The 18,803-nt window shown below is 38.4% G+C and overlaps 2 protein-coding genes across 6 annotated transcripts; both read left to right on the plus strand.

Moving 5' to 3' along the window:
• Positions 1 to 3,579: 3,579 nt before the first annotated feature.
• Positions 3,580 to 12,002, plus strand: LOC131308758 (cyclase-like protein 2). Of its 5 annotated transcripts, none has more exons than XM_058335759.1 (7): positions 3,580 to 4,148; positions 6,354 to 6,398; positions 8,139 to 8,211; positions 8,623 to 8,720; positions 10,012 to 10,082; positions 11,396 to 11,530; positions 11,753 to 12,002. In XM_058335759.1, exons 1-6 carry the CDS (start codon positions 3,734 to 3,736, stop codon positions 11,519 to 11,521), a joined length of 828 nt encoding a protein of 275 aa, XP_058191742.1. In that variant the 5' UTR covers positions 3,580 to 3,733; the 3' UTR covers positions 11,522 to 11,530; positions 11,753 to 12,002. The 5 variants fall into 5 exon arrangements, with proteins under 5 accessions (XP_058191742.1, XP_058191744.1, XP_058191743.1 ...); XM_058335761.1 differs by having other exon boundaries at positions 3,633 to 4,148; positions 11,396 to 11,538; positions 11,760 to 12,002; XM_058335760.1 differs by having other exon boundaries at positions 3,633 to 4,148; positions 11,396 to 11,522.
• A 209-nt stretch (positions 12,003 to 12,211) lies between these two features.
• Positions 12,212 to 17,516, plus strand: LOC131308757 (DNA-directed RNA polymerases II, IV and V subunit 3-like). The gene is made up of 3 exons (XM_058335758.1): positions 12,212 to 13,941; positions 15,995 to 16,232; positions 16,978 to 17,516. Exons 1-3 carry the CDS (start codon positions 13,316 to 13,318, stop codon positions 17,248 to 17,250), a joined length of 1,137 nt encoding a protein of 378 aa, XP_058191741.1. The 5' UTR covers positions 12,212 to 13,315; the 3' UTR covers positions 17,251 to 17,516.
• Positions 17,517 to 18,803: the final 1,287 nt, after the last annotated feature.

The following is an 18,803-nucleotide window of genomic DNA, read 5'->3' on the forward strand; positions in this document are numbered from 1 at the left end:
AGCCGGTGATGCATTAGGTAATGCTCCAAATCTCAAAAGTACCTTTTTCGAGCTGGGAGTAACTGTAAGCAACTTTTGAGATGCCTGTTTTCCTAAAGGAATATAGAACAAAATTCTCAGTGGGTTGATGGAGCAAGAGCATGGCAATAACTAAAAATCTATGTTTTTTAGTTCATGGGTTAAACTTTGACCCTGAAAAGTGTATTTCGATTTACTGAAGGTACGTTTGAGTAGTTGTTAACTTCAGAGCTTAAGCTTAATCGATGTGCATGTAAGTTGACAATACACTCCATTCTTTAGGGGAAAAAAAGAAGGAGAAATAAGAACTTGGAGCGGAAAGGTAGTGCTTGATTATCCTTTTTGTCTTAATCAGCAGTTTGATTTACCCATTTGTACTACTTTATACTTCTAACTCATTGCCTTTCTACTTGCCTTTTTTTCGCTCAAAAAAGAGGTGGGTTGGGTGACCAACATAGTTGATTTTTTTGGGCATGGTCATAGGGGAACCCATCCGTTCTGAAATGTCCGATTTTGAGCCATCCGACCAGTGAGGAAATATTTATCCAATCGCCTTTCTACTTGCCTCCAACCAAATTCCTGAAAAAGAAGGTGAACAAGAAAAAGTTTTGAGAGTTCCTGATTTGACATCATCTATTATTTGTTCATTCTTTCTTTTTCTTTTTCTTTTTTGGTGAAAAGGGTACTTCATAAACGAAAATGATATACGTACCGACGGTTTCCGTAAGGAAACCGTATCGATGGCCTCGTTGGGCCGTCTCCGGCCACCAGATGGCTGATCTGAGCCGTCCAAAACTTTTTTTAAAAAAAACCGAGGGGCCTAGTGCAGGAATCCCGTGAAGGGCCCCTAGGTTTTTTTTTTAAATTTTTTGGACAGCTTGGATTAGCCGTCCAGTGGCCGGAGACGGCCCGGCGCGGCCGTCGGTACGTATAGGACTCCTTTCATAAAACATTAAACCAGAGTACAAGTTCTCGCAATTTCTTCCCTGATACATCGTCATACTATTTCTTCCCAAGGCAGCAAGGCATAGAAGAAAATACAACTAATATTTGTTGTTTTCCATAACTAAACTAGCTAGTAAATCAGCACAAGCATTCACTTCCCCGGGAACGTGATTCACTTCACTCCCAAGCCTCCATAGCATTGACCTGCAATCACAGATTATGTTGCTGAGCTCATGATTCCCAAGGTTTTCATCATTCAAAAGTTGAGTAGCCACCAAAGAATCGGTTTCCACTATGATTCTAGACAGATTTGGGAAAATGACGGTCCAGGGCGTGTTTTGATAATTAATACCCGTCAATGACATTTTCAGCATTAACAAATATTTTCAGCATGTCTTTGGCGAATATTAATTATCAAAACATGTCATTGACAGTCATTTTCCCAATTTCAGTCCAAAGCTAATTTCAGCCCATCATGAATGACCCAAACTTCCACCAGCGTGCTTGAAGATGCAGCATCCACCATTTTTTTGGAGAAGCCCACCACCAAATGGCCTCTATCATCACTCATTCTGATCTATCGCAGATTCACGATAGACAAAGTTAGGCATAATGTTTTATGTTCTCCCTTTACCAGTAACTTGCTCATTTTCTATCAATCAACTAACAACAAATGCATATACCCCTAGTGAAGGCATCCTCTATATATATCACCATCCTAGCTCGTCTTTCTACCACATGAACAGAGTCTAAGATAAACATTATTGTAAACTAGTGTGTTTGAAACAAAGGCAAAAGATGTCACAAATGAATAAGTCATTGGCTGGTGTGTGTGTGTATTTTAAGATTGAATTACTGTGCTTCCACTTTCTTCACACTTGTTATCGTGTAAAAAATTGATAAAGAAATGTTAAGAGTACATGAAAACAATCCATGAAAGTATAATAGACGGAATGCTACGAAAGTTGTGTTGCAATTACCACAAATTAGTGCTAAGCTTATAGGAGTACTTACACTCGCTTAACTTACTCACACAAACAACTGAAACAAACAAGATAACACGAAGTTCCCATGAGACCAAGGTTCGGGAACGAAACCACTTATCATCAATCTATAACATCGTTCATTATATGCCAGAAAGATAGAACATTTTCCCCCTTTTAAAACAAGGTGCTACTTTTAATAGAACAATGCTAGGAATGCAACTTCGAATATAATTGTGTTCGTAAACGTACAATGCACGTGGACCTACATACATTGAGCGAGTTTTGGATGTAATTGCGTCTGAAAATTGTGCTCCTGATCTTATTGTTTCGAAAAAATTGTGCTGGGCTTGGACTTTAGCAAGCCAATGTGTGAAATTGTAGCCCGAACCAAGCCATGCACCCACAATTAGGGCTGCAAAGGAACAAAACTACACGAGAACAATCAAGCTCGTAGCTTGGCTCGTTAAGACTCGTTTAGTAATCGAGCCGGGCTCAAGTTTCTTTTTTGAGCTCGTTTACAAACGAACCATTGAGCTCGAATTGTAGACTCATTTAAAAACGAGCTAAGTTCGAACACTATGAATCTCAGCACGCTCGACTCGTTTATACCTGAAATCCAACTTTCCGGCCCACAATCGTAACCGAAATCCAAGAAATTTGCCAATTTCTTGGATAAGTAATGTTCCGAAAACTTGGATAAGTAGCCAAGCCATCATTCCAACAAACAGCCAAATTTAGAGGCTCTTCCACTTTTTGAAAAAGAAGATGCCGAATTTAGAGGCTGTTCCACTTTTTGAAAAAGAAGGTAATTTTAAGCTCAAAAATTATGTATCTATGCAAATAATTTTTCTACTAATATGAATCTTGTTTGATAGATCTCATTGAAATCTTTTAAACGGTACAAAAAAAATTGAAAAATCAATTTTCATTTTCGTTATATTTGAATTTGAAGTTGCCTTTTTTTTTTTAAAAAGCTATTTTTTTGGAGGAAGCGGAACGGGGCCTTACATGGATAAGCAGCCGGCCGTTGCGACTTGCGGGGTTGGGTAGTTCCCAACGCGCTGGAACATCGCGTGCCAAATCCTCCTCCTCGTACCTGAGAGTCATAGTCCTAGTGTACTCCTATTTCTTTTAGGCGTATAACAGTGAGAGTGACAGATAGATTGAATTCGTAAAGAGATGAGATGAGATCAAGATTAAGATTAAGATTAAGATTGAGATTGATAATGAGAAGGAATTGATAATAAGAAAGAATTGATAATGAGTATGTTTGTTTGTGATGAGATTAGATGATGAGATTATTAATATCATATTTGTTTGAAATGAGATTAGATGATAAGATTGGATTATTGATAGAAGAAATTAATAATGAAAAAAGATTGATAATGAGAAGGAATTAGGATTAAACTACAAATACCAAATTTCAAGGAGTATTGCTAATACTCCTATAAGCCGAATTGTTCATCTCATGGAACTATCAATTTCGATCAATTTTGGAAACCAAATAAGTACCAATAAAAAGTTTATCAGATGGGGCCTTAGAGATTAGAATGATTTCAGCCGTTCGTTTCGACGTTGGACGGTTTGGATCAGAAATTTCATTTAAATTCGAACTATTCAATATTAAAACGGACGGTCACGTCACACCTGAAAAATTTTACGAAAACAGCGGCAATAAAAAAGTTTCTCTTTCATTTTTGGATTAAATCAGAGTCCCCTTTCTACCACAGCCACTCTCCGACTTCACTAGTTCACTTTCGTCACCGTCTCCCCACTCCACCGCGATGAAATCTCCGTCACTTCTGCTACCATGCGCCGCGGCGCTCACAATCCTCACCCTCTCCTCAGCTTTCCCCTCCGCGTACCCCTCCGCCTACGGCGACGACTCCTCCACCACCTGCAACCCGACCACCGGCGGCGACGACCTCGTACCCGTTCGAAGGGAGGTCTACGATGACGGCCGAATCTTCGACATCAGCCACCGGTACACGCCCGACATGCCCAACTGGGGCTCCGAGGACGGTATCGGCCAGTTTCTCTGGCTCCCGGCCAGCATGAAGAACGGCTCGCTCGCTAACAACTCCGAGATGAAGATACCGACTCATACCGGCACGCACGTTGACGCGCCCGGCCACGTGTTCGATCATTATTTCGATGCTGGGTTCGATGTCGACACGCTTGACCTTGGTGTACTTAATGGTAAGTGGTCATCATTGATCGCATTGATTAGTTATATATCGCTTTCGTGTGACTGTTTGTGGTTAGAGTTTCTTCATGCTACGATTTGATGAAATTACTGTACAAGGTTAATTGTCCTCCCTATTGTTCGGATAGTAATTAGGCACTGTTTGGTTCCCTAGTGGTAATTTCATTTTGTTATTTCTTTTCCGGCTTTGTTCTAGTGAACCCGTAGAATCACCAAGGTGAAGAGCAAAATAAGCCTTAAAATATTGAATCTTTCTTGTTTTGGTTAAAAATTTGTGAAAAATTCAATCTAGTACGAGTTTTTAGAGGGCTGTCTCTAAGAATTTGGTTCCAAGTCAATTAAAAGAGTAAAGACCAGAGATGCTCTTTGCATTATCTCACTGAACCAAACACTGCCTAAATGAGAGCATTTTGGATAAGTGGCTTTATTCACTCCTGTGAACCAGCTTCGGTCAAATTTCGTAGTCCTTCGTTATTTCTCAGACCAAATGAAAACTGCATATTTGGCTGCTTGTGAAAGATGCGTGACAATTTGGCCTCTCTTCTAAATATCTTCCTGCATATGTTTCTTTTGGGCCCTTGTGACTTGTGATTATCTATATACTCCAATCTGTTTCTGGATATCATTTGGAGCGTGTTTGGCTTTTCCACCAATTCAACATATTGTTGGAAAGATGAAGATTTTATTGATTTTGCTGGTGTTTGCTGAGGTGCTGGCAATTGCCAGGGTCTCTCTCTCACTGACACCAATTAATGATGCTTACCCATCTGGGTATGGTGATGATTCGGGTGCCTGTAGTGGGACTGAGGAGAAATTAGTTCCTGTGAGAAGGGAAGTTTATGGTAATGGAAGGATTTTTGATATAACTCATAGGATCAGTTCCGAAGCACTTTTTGATGGCTCTGAGGAAGTTGGAGAGTTCCTATGGCTTTCTAAGAGCATGAAGAATGGTTCAGATTATAATTTTTCTATCATGAAATTACCTGTTCATTCTGGTACTCATGTTGATGCACCAGGGCATATGTTTGAACATTACTTTGATGTTGGGTTTGATGTGGATACTCTTGACCTTGATGTCCTCAACGGTATTATATCCATCAAAAGTTTTTTTTTCATTTCTGACTAAGCAACTTTCATTTTCTGTTTTGCTTAATCCGTTTTGTTATTGGCTTGGTTAGTTTAGTACTTTGATTTTCTAAGCCTGTATGCCTGACGAAATCATGGTAGTTTACAGGACTTTCTAAATCGTGGTAGTTTAGATATTTTGGAGATAACATCGATCTGGGTTGATTTCTTGTGGCAGGGCGAGTATGGAGTCTTTAATATCCGCCCTTTACTAAAGTTTATGGACATTCCATGTTCTGAGAACGCTATATACACCCAGAAAATTCTTAAACTCTTGGTGTGAGTATTGGACCTGAAGTAAGGAAGATGTGTAAGACTGCCTAAGTTGAATAGGAATCGCTAGTCAAATGGTGGCAATGAAAGTTATCATGGCTTGCTTTTTAAGACATAATTAGCTTCAAAGGTGCAATTACGTGGCCAAAACTACACAAAGGGATCAGAAATTTAGAAGGCTTGTCTTGTGAGTTATAGTATTTCCTAATGAGATGTTGTGGAGTTACTTTTCTTAAAAAATTTGCTGGCGAAAAGTACGGATTGATGTCATTTTCTTTGTAGATCACAACCTAAGATTGATGATGGTGCTTCCCTTTGGTGACAAAAGGGAAGCAGATTGTTTGTTTTCAGTAACCCTTCCTATTCTTTGGTGCTTTGGTTGATTTCACTATTTTGGCTGTAATGTTTTAACTTGTTGACAACCGAGTCTTAAGATTGGATGTCCCAAAGAGTTGTTTCCCCCCCCTCCCCTCTTCAAAGCTTTGATAAAAATTATTGACTAATCTTGTATGCAAAACATAATCATGAAATATCTTCGTCTTCACTAGAGTCTGCCTCCCATGTCACCAAATGGAAGAGATTTATGACAAAATCTGGCGAGATGTACTTCTTGGACATTTTGATGTCCTTGACTTTCTTTCGGTTTCATTTGTTTGTTTTGTCTTTTCCGGATACTCACTTCTAGTTGGTGACTTCCCCTTTTCCTCATGATGGGATTAACACTTTTGTGGAAAATTATGACTCCGTGCATTCATCATTATTTCATGTTTTTTAATGGTTAAAGTTGTTTGTTTTCACAGGTCCAGCTTTGCTAGTTGATGTTCCGAGGGACACAAACATAACTGGTATACATTTACAGTTTTTTTCTGCATTTCTTTTTGGAAACATTTGTTCTTTCACTTCCTTTGTTGCATCTCAAAATCGAACACATATTTGGTTGAGTTTAAGAAGAGATTCGGGCTCTTGATGGAAAAGATTGCGTGTAGTAATGTTGGAAAGTAGTACAACAAGATCGTGTCAGAAGTCAAGCAGTCATGAGTAGATGCTTTTATTTTTGTTGTCTGTGTTTCGATGCACTACTGAAGTTCCTTGTCCTTGATAGGGTAGACTGACAGTACCTGAATTTTTTAGGTTGCTCTGAAATAATTTTATGTGCTTTATGATTCTATTACCTCTTGGATGTCTCGATTTCCAAGTTAAAATACCCTAGCTATGTGTTCACTTAGAATAAAACTTTCATGACTTGTGCATTCTTTTGTTTGTTTTTCTGGGTAACTGCAAGTCATACTATGTAACTGAGCGACATGGTATTCTCATGCTTCCATTGGGTCTTAACTCTCATATTCGTGGTTGGCTTGGCTACAATAATTTTATCCATCATTGAAGGCATATCATCTTCTTATTAGGAGTCCTGGTGTTGTGATGCAGTCCAGAAAAGGTGGCCAAGGGTATTCCAGTAATTTAACCATTATCCGATTTTTGAGGGTTAGGATTGTCCATGGGTCTACTTGGGATATTGGCTAGACATGGGCTGGATTCTTAGGAGTGTCTTTTGGGTTTTAGACAAGTCAAATGTCTATTTAATTTATAGTCAAAGTCTTTAGAGCCCATTAGTTAATCAAAGAGTCTTTTGGTTTTTCCATGTTATTAATGCAGTAAAAGAGTCTATGTTCAACGTGTCTTGGGAAGTCTAATGTTAGTTGAAGTTTATTTATTTTGGGAAGTTCTAGAGTCAAGTTGAAATGGATATAAATAAGATTGCAAGCCTTATGGCAAATCATGATGATTGAATGAATGAAAAATTGAGTAGCTTTCAAGCTATTAGATTGTGTGATGCAATCTTTTCTTTGGTGTGATGCTAAAGAGCCCCTAGGTGTGATGCCTTGGGTTTTCTAGGTGTGATGCCTAGACCTATCCTTCTCTAACCCTTCATCTCGTTCTTCTTACAAATTACTATTCACTTCCACTGTTCACAGCCCCTTATCTTTGTGTTTGATTATACTTAGCCCTATTTCAATCTGTCCTACATCATGTTGTTAGGAAAATCAACTTCAGGATAGGCTGTTTCTTTGGGAAACACACATTTAAACTCAATATTGTTCCAAATGAGAACTACATTTTTTTGAGGGAACGCATGAGGATGAAGATCATCTGGTGTAATGATTGGACCAACCTGACATCCTTTTATGCAACAATCACTATCAGTATTGTGTTTAGATTGACTTGCTGATGACGTTTGTGTGTATGCTAGGTATGACCATTTTAGTGTTATGGTCTGTCTGAAATAATAGTGTATACTCATTTATTCCTTCATTTTGCTATCTGTGTTGGCAGTATATCTAGCAATTTCATTGTACCTTCTGTTCCACGCATGTCTTTTGACAAAATGTCACCGTGATCTTCTTTTTTTGGAACAATTTGTCAGTGTAATCTAAGTCAATTGATAGTTACATACACCTGAGAAACAAGGGGCTTGAGACAAGTGCTTATCACAATTTTCTCTCTGGAGTTGCTGTTCGTATTTTCTGTTCTACATAACCATCTTTCTAAACTGAGTGGACCAATTGATTATCTCTCTCTTGCAGCCGAAGCTATGAAATCCTTAAATATTCCCAAGGGAGTGCGTCGCGTGCTTTTCAGAACATTAAACACCGACAGGTAAATATTCTTTGCAGAATGGTTAAATAAGTGAACTGTGTTTCTCCATAGTGTTCTTTAAGAAAGTCTTGGTACTTTGGTCGCCCCTTCCAACAATGTACTTTGTTCATGATTTTGTTGCATCTGACATGCTAATGTCAATGAAAATTGCAGTGGAAGTAAATTAAATTGGTCCATGGTGTCAATTGTTATATCAGGCTAACCGAGAATGCCTGAGTTATGTGGTAAAATAAACTTCATTCAACACCTTTTCACCCCTTACTCAACACCGGGCCCAGCTACTATTTTATTTCAGTTATTTGTTACTACTCCTATTCAATATCTGATCACCTATTTTTCTTATATTACGACTTCAGATAAACAGCAGAAAATTTTGCTGTGCTCGTAAGCTAAGCTAAATATTTTTTTCAGGCGGCTAATGTGGAAAAAGAACTTCGATACCAGCTATGTGGGCTTCATGAAAGATGGGGCACAGTGGTTGGTGGATAACACTGACATCAAACTTGTTGGTAAGGACACCATTGAATATAGCAAAATATAGTTATGCAGCTAGTTTAATAGTAGGTTGATGTTTATGTGAGAAGGACACCTTGATTTCTGCTCATATTAGTTTTAAGCCATCTTGAATTTAATGGGGCTCACGTAGCCATAGAGCCTTGCGTTATATGCTACGTGACCTTGGCTTCCGGCATTGTAGCACAGAGTTTGGAGATCTCTTACTGGAGGAAGAGGTGCTCTGTGATAGAACGTAGTCTTTCCCTCCCTCCATACTGGGCTAAGGACTGCCCTTTCAAATATGAGCTAGGTAGTTAAAATGAGGAGGTAGAACTAAACACTTGCGTCGATGGCTCTTAAGATCGTCCGCAATCAGTTATTAGAACTGTTATTGAACGAAGGGCTAGCCACTACAGGTAAATACATCAGCAATATCTGGGGTTTTGGCTTTTGCACGTTTGTGACGTGTCAGTAGGTTGGCACTTATTTCATCCTTGTGGTACCTCCGGCGTCAACAATACCAGAGCTGACTCAATCATGCTCTTCTTTGCAAAGACATTTCCTTTCAATGCCTTGAACATGATGTACATATCTCCAACTTGGTGGCCATTGGCATTTCTGCTTAGATCTTATGCCTTGATTAATTTTCAGCCACTTTTGTTGCAATGATGCTCATCTAGGACATAGTTATTGGTCTCCAAAAGCATGAAGGATGATCTTACATTGCTGTTTCAAAAAGATCAACAATCAAGAGCGTATCTATGCCTTGATCCGCCTATGGTGGAAAACATAGCTGTACATCATTAATTGGTGTATTTCTAGTTCAATGACAAAAGATAGATTCCATCAATTCATTCAGAGGTGACAAAATTGTCGTCAATGATGCCATTGAGCCCAACCATGGCTTGTCCGGACTCCGGACTTCCTGGAATTTGAATGGCTTCGTTCATGATTCAGGTGGCATTAATTTTAGAGGTGCATTGCCTTACAGACAGCTGTTTAGAAAGATTTGGACTTAATCATGTTGTTCTTACTAGTCAATTTATAATTCATTGAAATGAAAAACTTTTAGATTCTGAGAAATTAGTGAGGTAGTATTTTCTCAAGAATGACTTGCATTAAAACATGATGTGATTTAACAGTGATGGCCTATCTTTAATTCAATGGGATCATTCAAACTTTAAAGTGACATTGAAGCAGGCCTAAAAACTTTCGCAGGCTGAAATTTGTTTAGTGGATGTCCTCCTTGGAATAAAACCTTAACAATTCTGTGCTGTTAACCCATCTGTTTGTTCTGAATTACAGGGATTGATTACTTATCTGTTGCTGCCTATGATGATCTGATTCCTTCTCATCTTGTTTTCCTAGAAAGCAGGGTAAGAAATTATAGCTCAAATGTGCTGGAGTCTTCTGTGTTTCATTGTCGGCACTTATTTTTCTCCCACTTTGAGATAATTCTTTTAGTTGTTGCAGTCAGGAGATATCAGTCAGGCAGAGTTTTGATTCTTTTAGTTCTTTTAATTTCGTCTCTTTAGCTTCTAAGTATTGCTATTTCCAGACATACCATGGGTAGTTATATATTGTGAATGGGGTTGAGAATGTGTCTTTTTTGGTAGTAATGACAAAAGGTTGAAATCAGGCAACATGAATTTTGATATGAAAAAGAAGTAAAACTTTTGGCTAGAAATATGAATTTGCCTCTTTGGCCAAACCAAAAACAAAGAATATGACTGGTATCTACTGTATAGGCAGAAGTATTACTTGCTATTTACTTTTATCTCTTTCCTAGGTGGTATCAATTTGGAATATCCTACTGTTGATTTTTGGAATGCCACATCATAGGTGTAGCTAAAGATCTTCTTCTTCTTTTCAATCAATAGAGGTATATCCATTATAAGTTATACAGTGGAACAGAAACACGCCGCATTATTTGATTCTTATAAATGAGGGACTCTCCTAGAATAAGAGTCCATCTGCTCCTCCTAGAATTAGAGTCCATCTGCTCCTTAGAGAAGGAGATGTCACCACACGAAGGCAAGACTGGACTTTGGGCCGAATTTGTGACTTTTCTTATGTATCATATGATTCATACATACCTCTGCAACAATATGAGTCTTTGAAGTATTAAAGGGTGTTTCTTACGGACAGGAGATGCGGGCATGGTTAATATTTACTGGTGTGATGATCCTCTGTGTCCATTATGTATCTTAATCCTTGAAATTCTTATTAATTTGTAAAATCTTACTATTGGTGCATTTCTATATTAATTAACCTTGATAATGTTTTGGTAATGGTGGAGAAAATACATACTGTAGAATCCTTTAGTTGAAGAAAATTATCCATACTTACTCCAGTGGTGCTAACTGCTTATGCTATGGAATGTTTTCATTTCAATGGGGTATCTGCTAATGAACCTATGCTTCCAGATAATCTTATGTACATTGATTTATACTTGTTTTCAATGCCTCTTCTGTTCCTAGTTTGCCTGGATACTGAAGTGGCATCACGTGGTGACAATTTCCTCTTTTCCTTTTTTCTTCATTCTTATTGGGCTGGACGATAACTAGTGAAGCAATTCTAAATAAAAGTTCTCTCCTCCGCATCGTTGACATTTTTTTGGTTAATGTTCAGACATATATAACAAAAAGTTCCTTGTTCGGTTCTCAAACATTCCTTTGAAATGATGTAGGAAATCATTCTTGTGGAAGGCCTGAAATTAGATGATGTTAAACCGGGACTATATTCGGTCCATTGCTTACCACTCAGGTTGCTTGGCGCTGAGGGCTCACCTATTAGATGCATCCTCATCAAATAAGGTGTTCTCGTAAGTGTGTTTATATTTTGGCCAATTATTATATTATACACGATTCACAAATTTTTTGGTTCTGCTGCAGGAGTGTTGAATTTAACTAAATTCACCATCCCAGCATCTGGCTTATACTGTTATACGTTTTCCTTGCTAGAATACAGTATTGATACAGTATTACCGAGTGTTTTCAATGGCCTCGTTTTTGTTGCTTATGTATACTTGCAAACTTGGTTGCAGGAAACAGCAAAATCCCTGAGAGTGGAAGGCTTCTTGAAATGGCACAATGCTTTGGTGCAGAAAATGTTACACTGTGAGGGAAAAAAAGACTAGAATCTGTAAATACTTGTTCTCGTGTTGGTCATATGGCTAGCCGTATCATCAGCTAGGGATAAATATTTTTCTGTTTTTGCAGATTTTGGGACATGCAGGATATTAATCAGAATTATTAAATAACGTATTTATAAATGGACTCTGTATTAAATTTCTATTTGCCGGATGGTTTTATTTCTACATTGTCAGGTACAGGGGATAAAACTAATTACCACGGAACTTGTTTGGTTATTGGATTCCATGGTTTCCAGAACTCATGGCAATGTTAGCATCCAAGCACTGGACAAAATTAAGTCCAGATTGGTTCACTTTTGGAATTTATGTGGTGGGGAAGTTTGGTGAGAAAGAAATTATCAAGCAACTGTTTGGACGACCTTGTATTAGTCTGCCATTTTGTTTTGTTCAAAGTCAGTCTGATCGTTCAAGACTTCCAAACGAACTGATCTACCTACAATCATGACTGCAGATAAACCAGCTTAACCCGCACTCTGCTTGCGAAAACTCGATTTCAGAATTGAGATCGACCAGTTACGTAAGCAGGTCGGGCTTAACCGTACTTGCAAGTACATTGATCTTCAAAGCTTGTTTCCACTTGTTTTAGCGATCTTATATGCAATCATTGACTTGCATTTAGAAAAACATACTACTTGATTTGTGCACGATTAAAAACTCAGTTGAGATACCAAGTTAATCAGTATTTTGGAACTCGTTACACTACACTTTTAAGCCTGAACTTGAACACCTGCATTCGGCTTGTTTCCCATAGCTGGAATGGATGTGGAATCAACCTGGCAAGCATATATATGCTCTAAGTACTTTGGGCATTTGCTTTTGATTGTTTTGATTTGCTTGTAAGGTGACACCTGATGCATAATGTTTTTGGGGTTAATTAACTCATCGAAACAAAGCAACTACAAGTGCAAGGGGCATACCGAGAGATACAACCAAAATAATGCCAAATTATCCCCTAAGACCAAGCAAACAACAGAACACTCAAAAGGGCAACCAGGCAGCCAGAAGCCAACCTTGAACCACAAACACCTACACAAACTACAGATGGTTAGAAAACTGCACACACTTTTAAGAAGCAGCAAACATTATCTGATGGATTTGTCATGAAAATCCGCCTATTGTTATTAGATTCCTTGATATCACTCCATAAAGGCATGCAAGATCTCATATCGGAGCGAACTCTGGCAATATCCTCCAGGCCTCGATGCATAGTTGTGAAGGTCGTGGTGTTGGCATAGATAATAGAATCAAGTTAGCCAACGAGAGAAGAAAATTCCTCTCCTGAATAATCAATCTTTCTCGAGAAGTACTCCGAAGCAAGGGCGGTCTCTCTATATTTGCCAGAAACATTAGAGGAGTAAAAGTGTAAATTATCAACGTTACGGTGTTTAGTAGGAGTAACTCATACTATAAGGGCCAAAGTGTTATTCATTAAAAAAACTGTTAAAAAACTGATGGATGTACAATCATAAACCGCCAAAAGTTTACAACTTCACAGTCGCAAAACCCAAGGAAGGGTTTAAGGAGAGAGAGAAGGAGAGAGAGAAGGAGAATATGGAGGGCGTATCCTACCAGCGATTCCCAAAGGTAAAAATCCGAGAGCTAAGAGACGACTACTGCAGGTTCGAGCTCCAAGACACCGACGCGTCAATGGCCAACGCCCTCCGTCGAGTCATGATCGCCGAGGTCCCCACCGTCGCCATCGACCTCGTCGAGATCGAGGTCAACTCGTCGGTACTCAACGACGAGTTCATAGCCCACCGACTCGGGCTGGTCCCACTCACCAGCGACCGAGCCATGAGCATGCGGTTCGCCAGGGACTGCGACGCATGCGACGGTGACGGACAGTGCGAGTTCTGCTCCTTGGAGTTTCACTTGAGGGCGAAATGTATTAACGACCAAACCCTAGATGTTACGAGCAAGGAGCTTATTAGTTCTGATCACACTGTTGTCCCCGTCGAGTACCTAGATGTTACGAGCAGGGAGCGTATTAGTTCTGATCACACTGTTGTCCCCGACGACTTCTCTGATTCTGCTTTGGGTGAAGAGAATCCTGATCAAAAGTCGGTCTCTCGTGATCAAAAGTCAGGTCCCGTTCCGAAACACCTTTTTAAAAAATAAGTATTTATTTCATATTTTTAAACTAAAAAATAATGTAAATAAAAAATAATTTTAAATTTTTTTTTTTGCATCGTATTAAAGATCTCAATGAAATTTATCAAACAAGATTTATATTGCATATTTTTAAATTTTAATAAGCCTATAATTTTTGAGCTTGAAATTGCTTGCTTTTTTAAAAAATAAGGACTTAAAACCCGTTCTGGAACGGGGCGTTCAGTCTCCCTCCCTCTCTCTCTAGTCAAAAGTCAGTCTCCCTTAGATATATGGACTCTTCTGTACATGGACCCTGTATAAGAAATTAAGAACCTATGTTGGACACCTGAACTTCTTTGTTTGAAGGGACTAATAATGAGGGGTATAGGGACTAATAATGAGGGGTATATATTCCGCTGATGCATATGCATGTTTAATGCAGGGAAAAAATTAATCAAACACCAGACACCAAATATGTGGTCACCTTGGACTAAAGTCCAATTCAGTAGTCATATCCGATCAAACAAATGGGTACTTTGGAGATGAGTCCTGGCTGTGATATTATAGTTGACTTTTTTAGTAGTTGGAGGTTACCTTAGAGTTATGGATGCATATAGTATGGATGAAATGTTCTATGAAACATTCTAGTTATCTAGTATAAGACTATACTAAAGAACGTGAATCTTTTGTTCTGTCTTGTGTCCTTGAAATAGGAATCAGATGAATCCGACAGTTGACGCATGCACACGACTGACAATCAAACCCAAGTCTACTAACGAAGTTGAAACCATTCAGTTTTGAGTAGTACCATTTTTTTATTTCCAGAATCAAAATTGTTGATACCGTATGTTTGGTTGAAAATTTTGTTCTTATGATGTGACTGTAGCGTAATGATGATAGTTCTTTGTTGTAGAAGTAGTTCCGTGGTGTCTTAGGCCTAGATTGCCTAATTAAGCAGCTTGGCCTTTTGTTGTCTTATTCCAAAAAAAAATCGCATTTGTTAGTTTCGCGTCAAAGTTTTTGTGGATTATTGGTTCGTCTCAACGAACGGAATTGGCGAAGTAACATTTTTTTTACTTTAACCCAAATATCTTTGAAAAAATCCAAAATAAAGCCCAAAAAGCCGGCTTTGGGGGCTTTATCTTGGATATTTCTAAAAAAATTTGGGTAGAAGTAAAAATTTTGGGTTTTCCGATTCCTCTCGTCGAGACAAACCAGTAATCCACAAAAACTTGACACAAAACTAACAAATGCAATTTTTTTGAATGAAGACAAAATAAAAGGCCAAGCTGCTTATTTAGGCCGAACTGGGCCTTATTTTAGGTGTTCCATGGTGTCTTATTTTAGGTGAAGAATGTAAAGTTGACATTGAATTCCACAAGCTACAAGGTCCATGTATTTCTACCAGTTACCAGACAGATAAAAGAAGGAAAAAGCCATTTTGTATGATTTTTGATTTGATTACTATTGCTTTTGAGGAGGTTAAGGGAAAGAAATAGGGAAACATGTAAATCCAACAAAATGAACAGAAACTCCCTTTTGTTTATCATTTTCTTTGCTGTTGGAAAGAGGAAATTGATCTTTTCCAGCTCAGCATTGATCAACTGCTTCCTTCAAAAGAAGAAATGGAAGATGAATACTGCAATATAATGAAGTTGTAAGCTGATTGCTTTGCTGTTGATATCTCACTTTTGGAATTGGTAAAACTTAACGTAGTCCAATAGTAGTATCAATCTTAATTCAGTGGATTTTTGTTGTTGTTGTTGAGATAATGTACAATTAGGCAATTAGCAAAAGTTGATTTATTTTTCTTCTCTACATGCGGTGGAGGTCACTATCCACGTTTATGCATAGTATTGTTCTTTTCTTGTATCGATAATTGGAGATCCCAATATTAAATAATTAATTTTCTTTGAGTGTTTTTCATGTAATGGCAAGTTTTATTTTAATATTTATGTCATCAGCTTATATCCTCTGCGCACTTAATTGCCAACAGAATTAAAATTGTAGAAGTTGAGATACTATTGTTAATTGTGTATTCAGGGGGATTATAATTGTGAAGTTACGCCGCGGGCAAGAACTGAGGCTGAGAGCGATAGCCAGAAAAGGCATTGGAAAAGACCACGCAAAATGGTCTCCTGCAGCCACTGTTACTTTCATGTATGATCCAGATATTCGTATCAATGAAGAGTTGATGCAGACCTTAACACTTAAGGACAAAAATGATTGGATTGATAGTAGTCCTACCACGGTGTTTGGCATTGATCCTCGTACTCAGCAGGTTAGTTGAATTGTTGAAGTATCACATTTTGCATTTGGAGCAACACTTATCCATTTTGTGTCTCCATCAACAAACTAATTTTGCATTTGGATCAGTACTCCTATTGGGATTAGGGTTTTGTAGGATTAACTTATAACCAAACCCCACCTTCCTGCAATTGTCAAACCATGATGCCACACGTCACTCCATCAAAGTAGGTTTATACCTGCCAGGCTGCCACATTGGAGGTTTTATTTCGGAAAAAAATCTTTAGTAAATATATTGTCTGTTACTCTGAATTGCTCAATATAGAGCTCAGGGAAGAGTAGATTCTTACAATGGAAAAAAAAAAATTGCCAATCGGCAATCACCAATTTGTGGCTACAATGTCGAACTCCAAGTTTAGTGGCTTACGTAACTACATTGTTTATGATCATGGCTTAATAAAAGTTTCAGTTAACGCCATGAAGGATTCACTTTTCCAGCATTGGGTTATGAAATCAAAGTATATGGGTGCTTTATAAACAGCACTCCAAGAATGTTATGTACCATTCGCGCATCAGAATTATTAAAACAATGCATTCTATAGGGTGATATTTTGTATTTTCGAAAACTATTATTCTGTTTGCTGTGTGTTTTTTTTATCTGATTGTTGTTTTGGTTTTGTTTAATTATGCACACCAATACAGTCCAGCCTTCATAATGATCCTATAATTTTATGTGTCTTCCCAGTCACATTGTTGGTTTCTTTTTCCTCTTCTCCCAGGTTGTGATAATTGATCCTGAGGCATACACGTACGATGATGAAGTGATCAATAAAGCAGAGGCAATGGGAAAGCCAGGACTTGTTGAAATAGATGCCAAAGAAGACAGCTTCATATTCTCAGTGGAAACTACTGGCGCAATCAAAGCTTCTCAGTTGGTGCTGAATGCAATAGAGATTCTTAAACAGAAGCTAGATGCAGTTTGCCTGTCAGAGGATGCTGTGGAAGCTAATGAGCAGTTCGGGGAGTTGGGCGCACACATGCGAGGAGGGTGATCCCTTCATTAGACCAGACTCCTCAGTTGATTTCCTGGAATTTTGAAGGAATTCATTTTGCTTCCTTTTGCTCTGTGGGACGTGTTTTTGTCCAAATGTCTCTCTGCAAATGGTTCATAGATGATCATGTTTATAGCCGGTGTATATGTCTTGAAATTTCTGGTAACAATTAGAACGCCTTTTTCTTTTGGATTACTTGTGTCAAATTGCATATATTACGTACTTTTGCGTTTAACCTGCAAGAAGTGCAAGCAAGAATTTAGGTGTTTGGAACTATCTAACTTGCATATTATGTGTGATGTTAGATTAATCTTGTTCGGAGTTGTTCTGGCCCTTTCCCTTTATCGTGTCGTTTTGGTTATCCCCTTTATCGTATTTTTTGGTGATTCTTTTCTTGACATGCGAGCGGAGTCTGGTTTGGTTTGGACACACATTCCAACGAGCTACTGGAATAGAAGGAAATCCTTTAGTGCTCATTTCTTCTCAGTAATTGAAGACATTAAAAAGGTCGTATTCCTTAATGGAGATCGAAACGTCAGAACTGGATATCCGAACCCAAATCTGTCCTGGTGACCTTGCGAGCGACTCAAATATGTTATCCAAGATGTTTCAAAAGATATCGACTTCACTTTTGTGGCAGAAGTCTTGTATTAGTGGTGATACTCTTCTCTATAGCCCTGAAATTTGCAAGTCCTTGTTGGATTACTGTAAACGCGGGGCCGATGCATCACTGGCAATGGGGTACATTGTAATCAATTGATATACGAAACTCATTGCTTCTGAATTTGTTTGATGAGAGTGAGTCTTTCGTTGTGGGAAAACATGATTGTATCGCTGTGCACAAACTGTCTAATAGGTGCAAGGAAAGTTCATGTTGTAGAAAGATGACAGAATCATTACCAATAGCTTGTACTTTTGTTGCATTAATCATTACCAAATTGATCATTACCAACTTGTCTAATAAGTGCAAGGAAAGTTCCCGTCTTTCTCAATTCTGAATAACCGATAGCTAGTACTTTTGTTGCATTAATCATTACCAAATTGAATCCAGGGTCTGCCAAGGGGTGTCAAGCTTTTGATCTAGACTAGAATTCGTACGTGTAAAAGACGTGGATTGGTAGAACGGATTGTGTAAGTGCTCCATGGGATTGCGGTTGAGGGCCTTGAAAAGCAAAAGGACAAGGCAAGACAAATGGTTAGACTTGTGCACTTGACAGAAGAAATTGGGTTGTGTCATTGTGATAAAACCCGAAATCCCCAGATGTATTGCTAAACCATAGCTTCTAATGATGCATTTGGCAGAAACCCTTGCACTGTTGTTTTTATCAAAGGAGGTTTGGCCATTCTGTTTGGTAGAAGGGAGGTTAGCTTGTAATGCCAGAATTTACCATTAACCAATCTATAGAACAATTCCGAACAGCGTGGATCCTACAAAAATACATACATGTGAAAATGACCGAGAGTGTTTTGATCCAACGATTATGTTTGTAGCATCTAGGTACTGGTTATTGCCGGTTCAAAGTACATGGTAGTTCACTAAATGTTGTTCCTAT

Source organism: Rhododendron vialii, chromosome 11a (genome assembly GCF_030253575.1).
Source record: "Rhododendron vialii isolate Sample 1 chromosome 11a, ASM3025357v1".
Lineage (NCBI taxonomy): Eukaryota > Viridiplantae > Streptophyta > Magnoliopsida > Ericales > Ericaceae > Rhododendron > Rhododendron vialii.

Coding starts and splice junctions, on each gene's coding strand:
- LOC131308757 (XM_058335758.1), top strand. CDS start 13,316: ATGTACAATCATAAACCGCCAAAAGTTTACAACTTCACAGTCGCAAAA. Junction 13,942..15,994: donor TCGGTCTCTCGTGATCAAAA/GTCAGGTCCCGT, acceptor TTGTGTATTCAG/GGGGATTATAATTGTGAAGT. Junction 16,233..16,977: donor TTGATCCTCGTACTCAGCAG/GTTAGTTGAATT, acceptor CTCTTCTCCCAG/GTTGTGATAATTGATCCTGA.
- LOC131308758 (XM_058335759.1), top strand. CDS start 3,734: ATGAAATCTCCGTCACTTCTGCTACCATGCGCCGCGGCGCTCACAATC. Junction 6,399..8,138: donor GAGGGACACAAACATAACTG/GTATACATTTAC, acceptor TCTCTCTTGCAG/CCGAAGCTATGAAATCCTTA. Junction 8,721..10,011: donor CACTGACATCAAACTTGTTG/GTAAGGACACCA, acceptor TCTGAATTACAG/GGATTGATTACTTATCTGTT.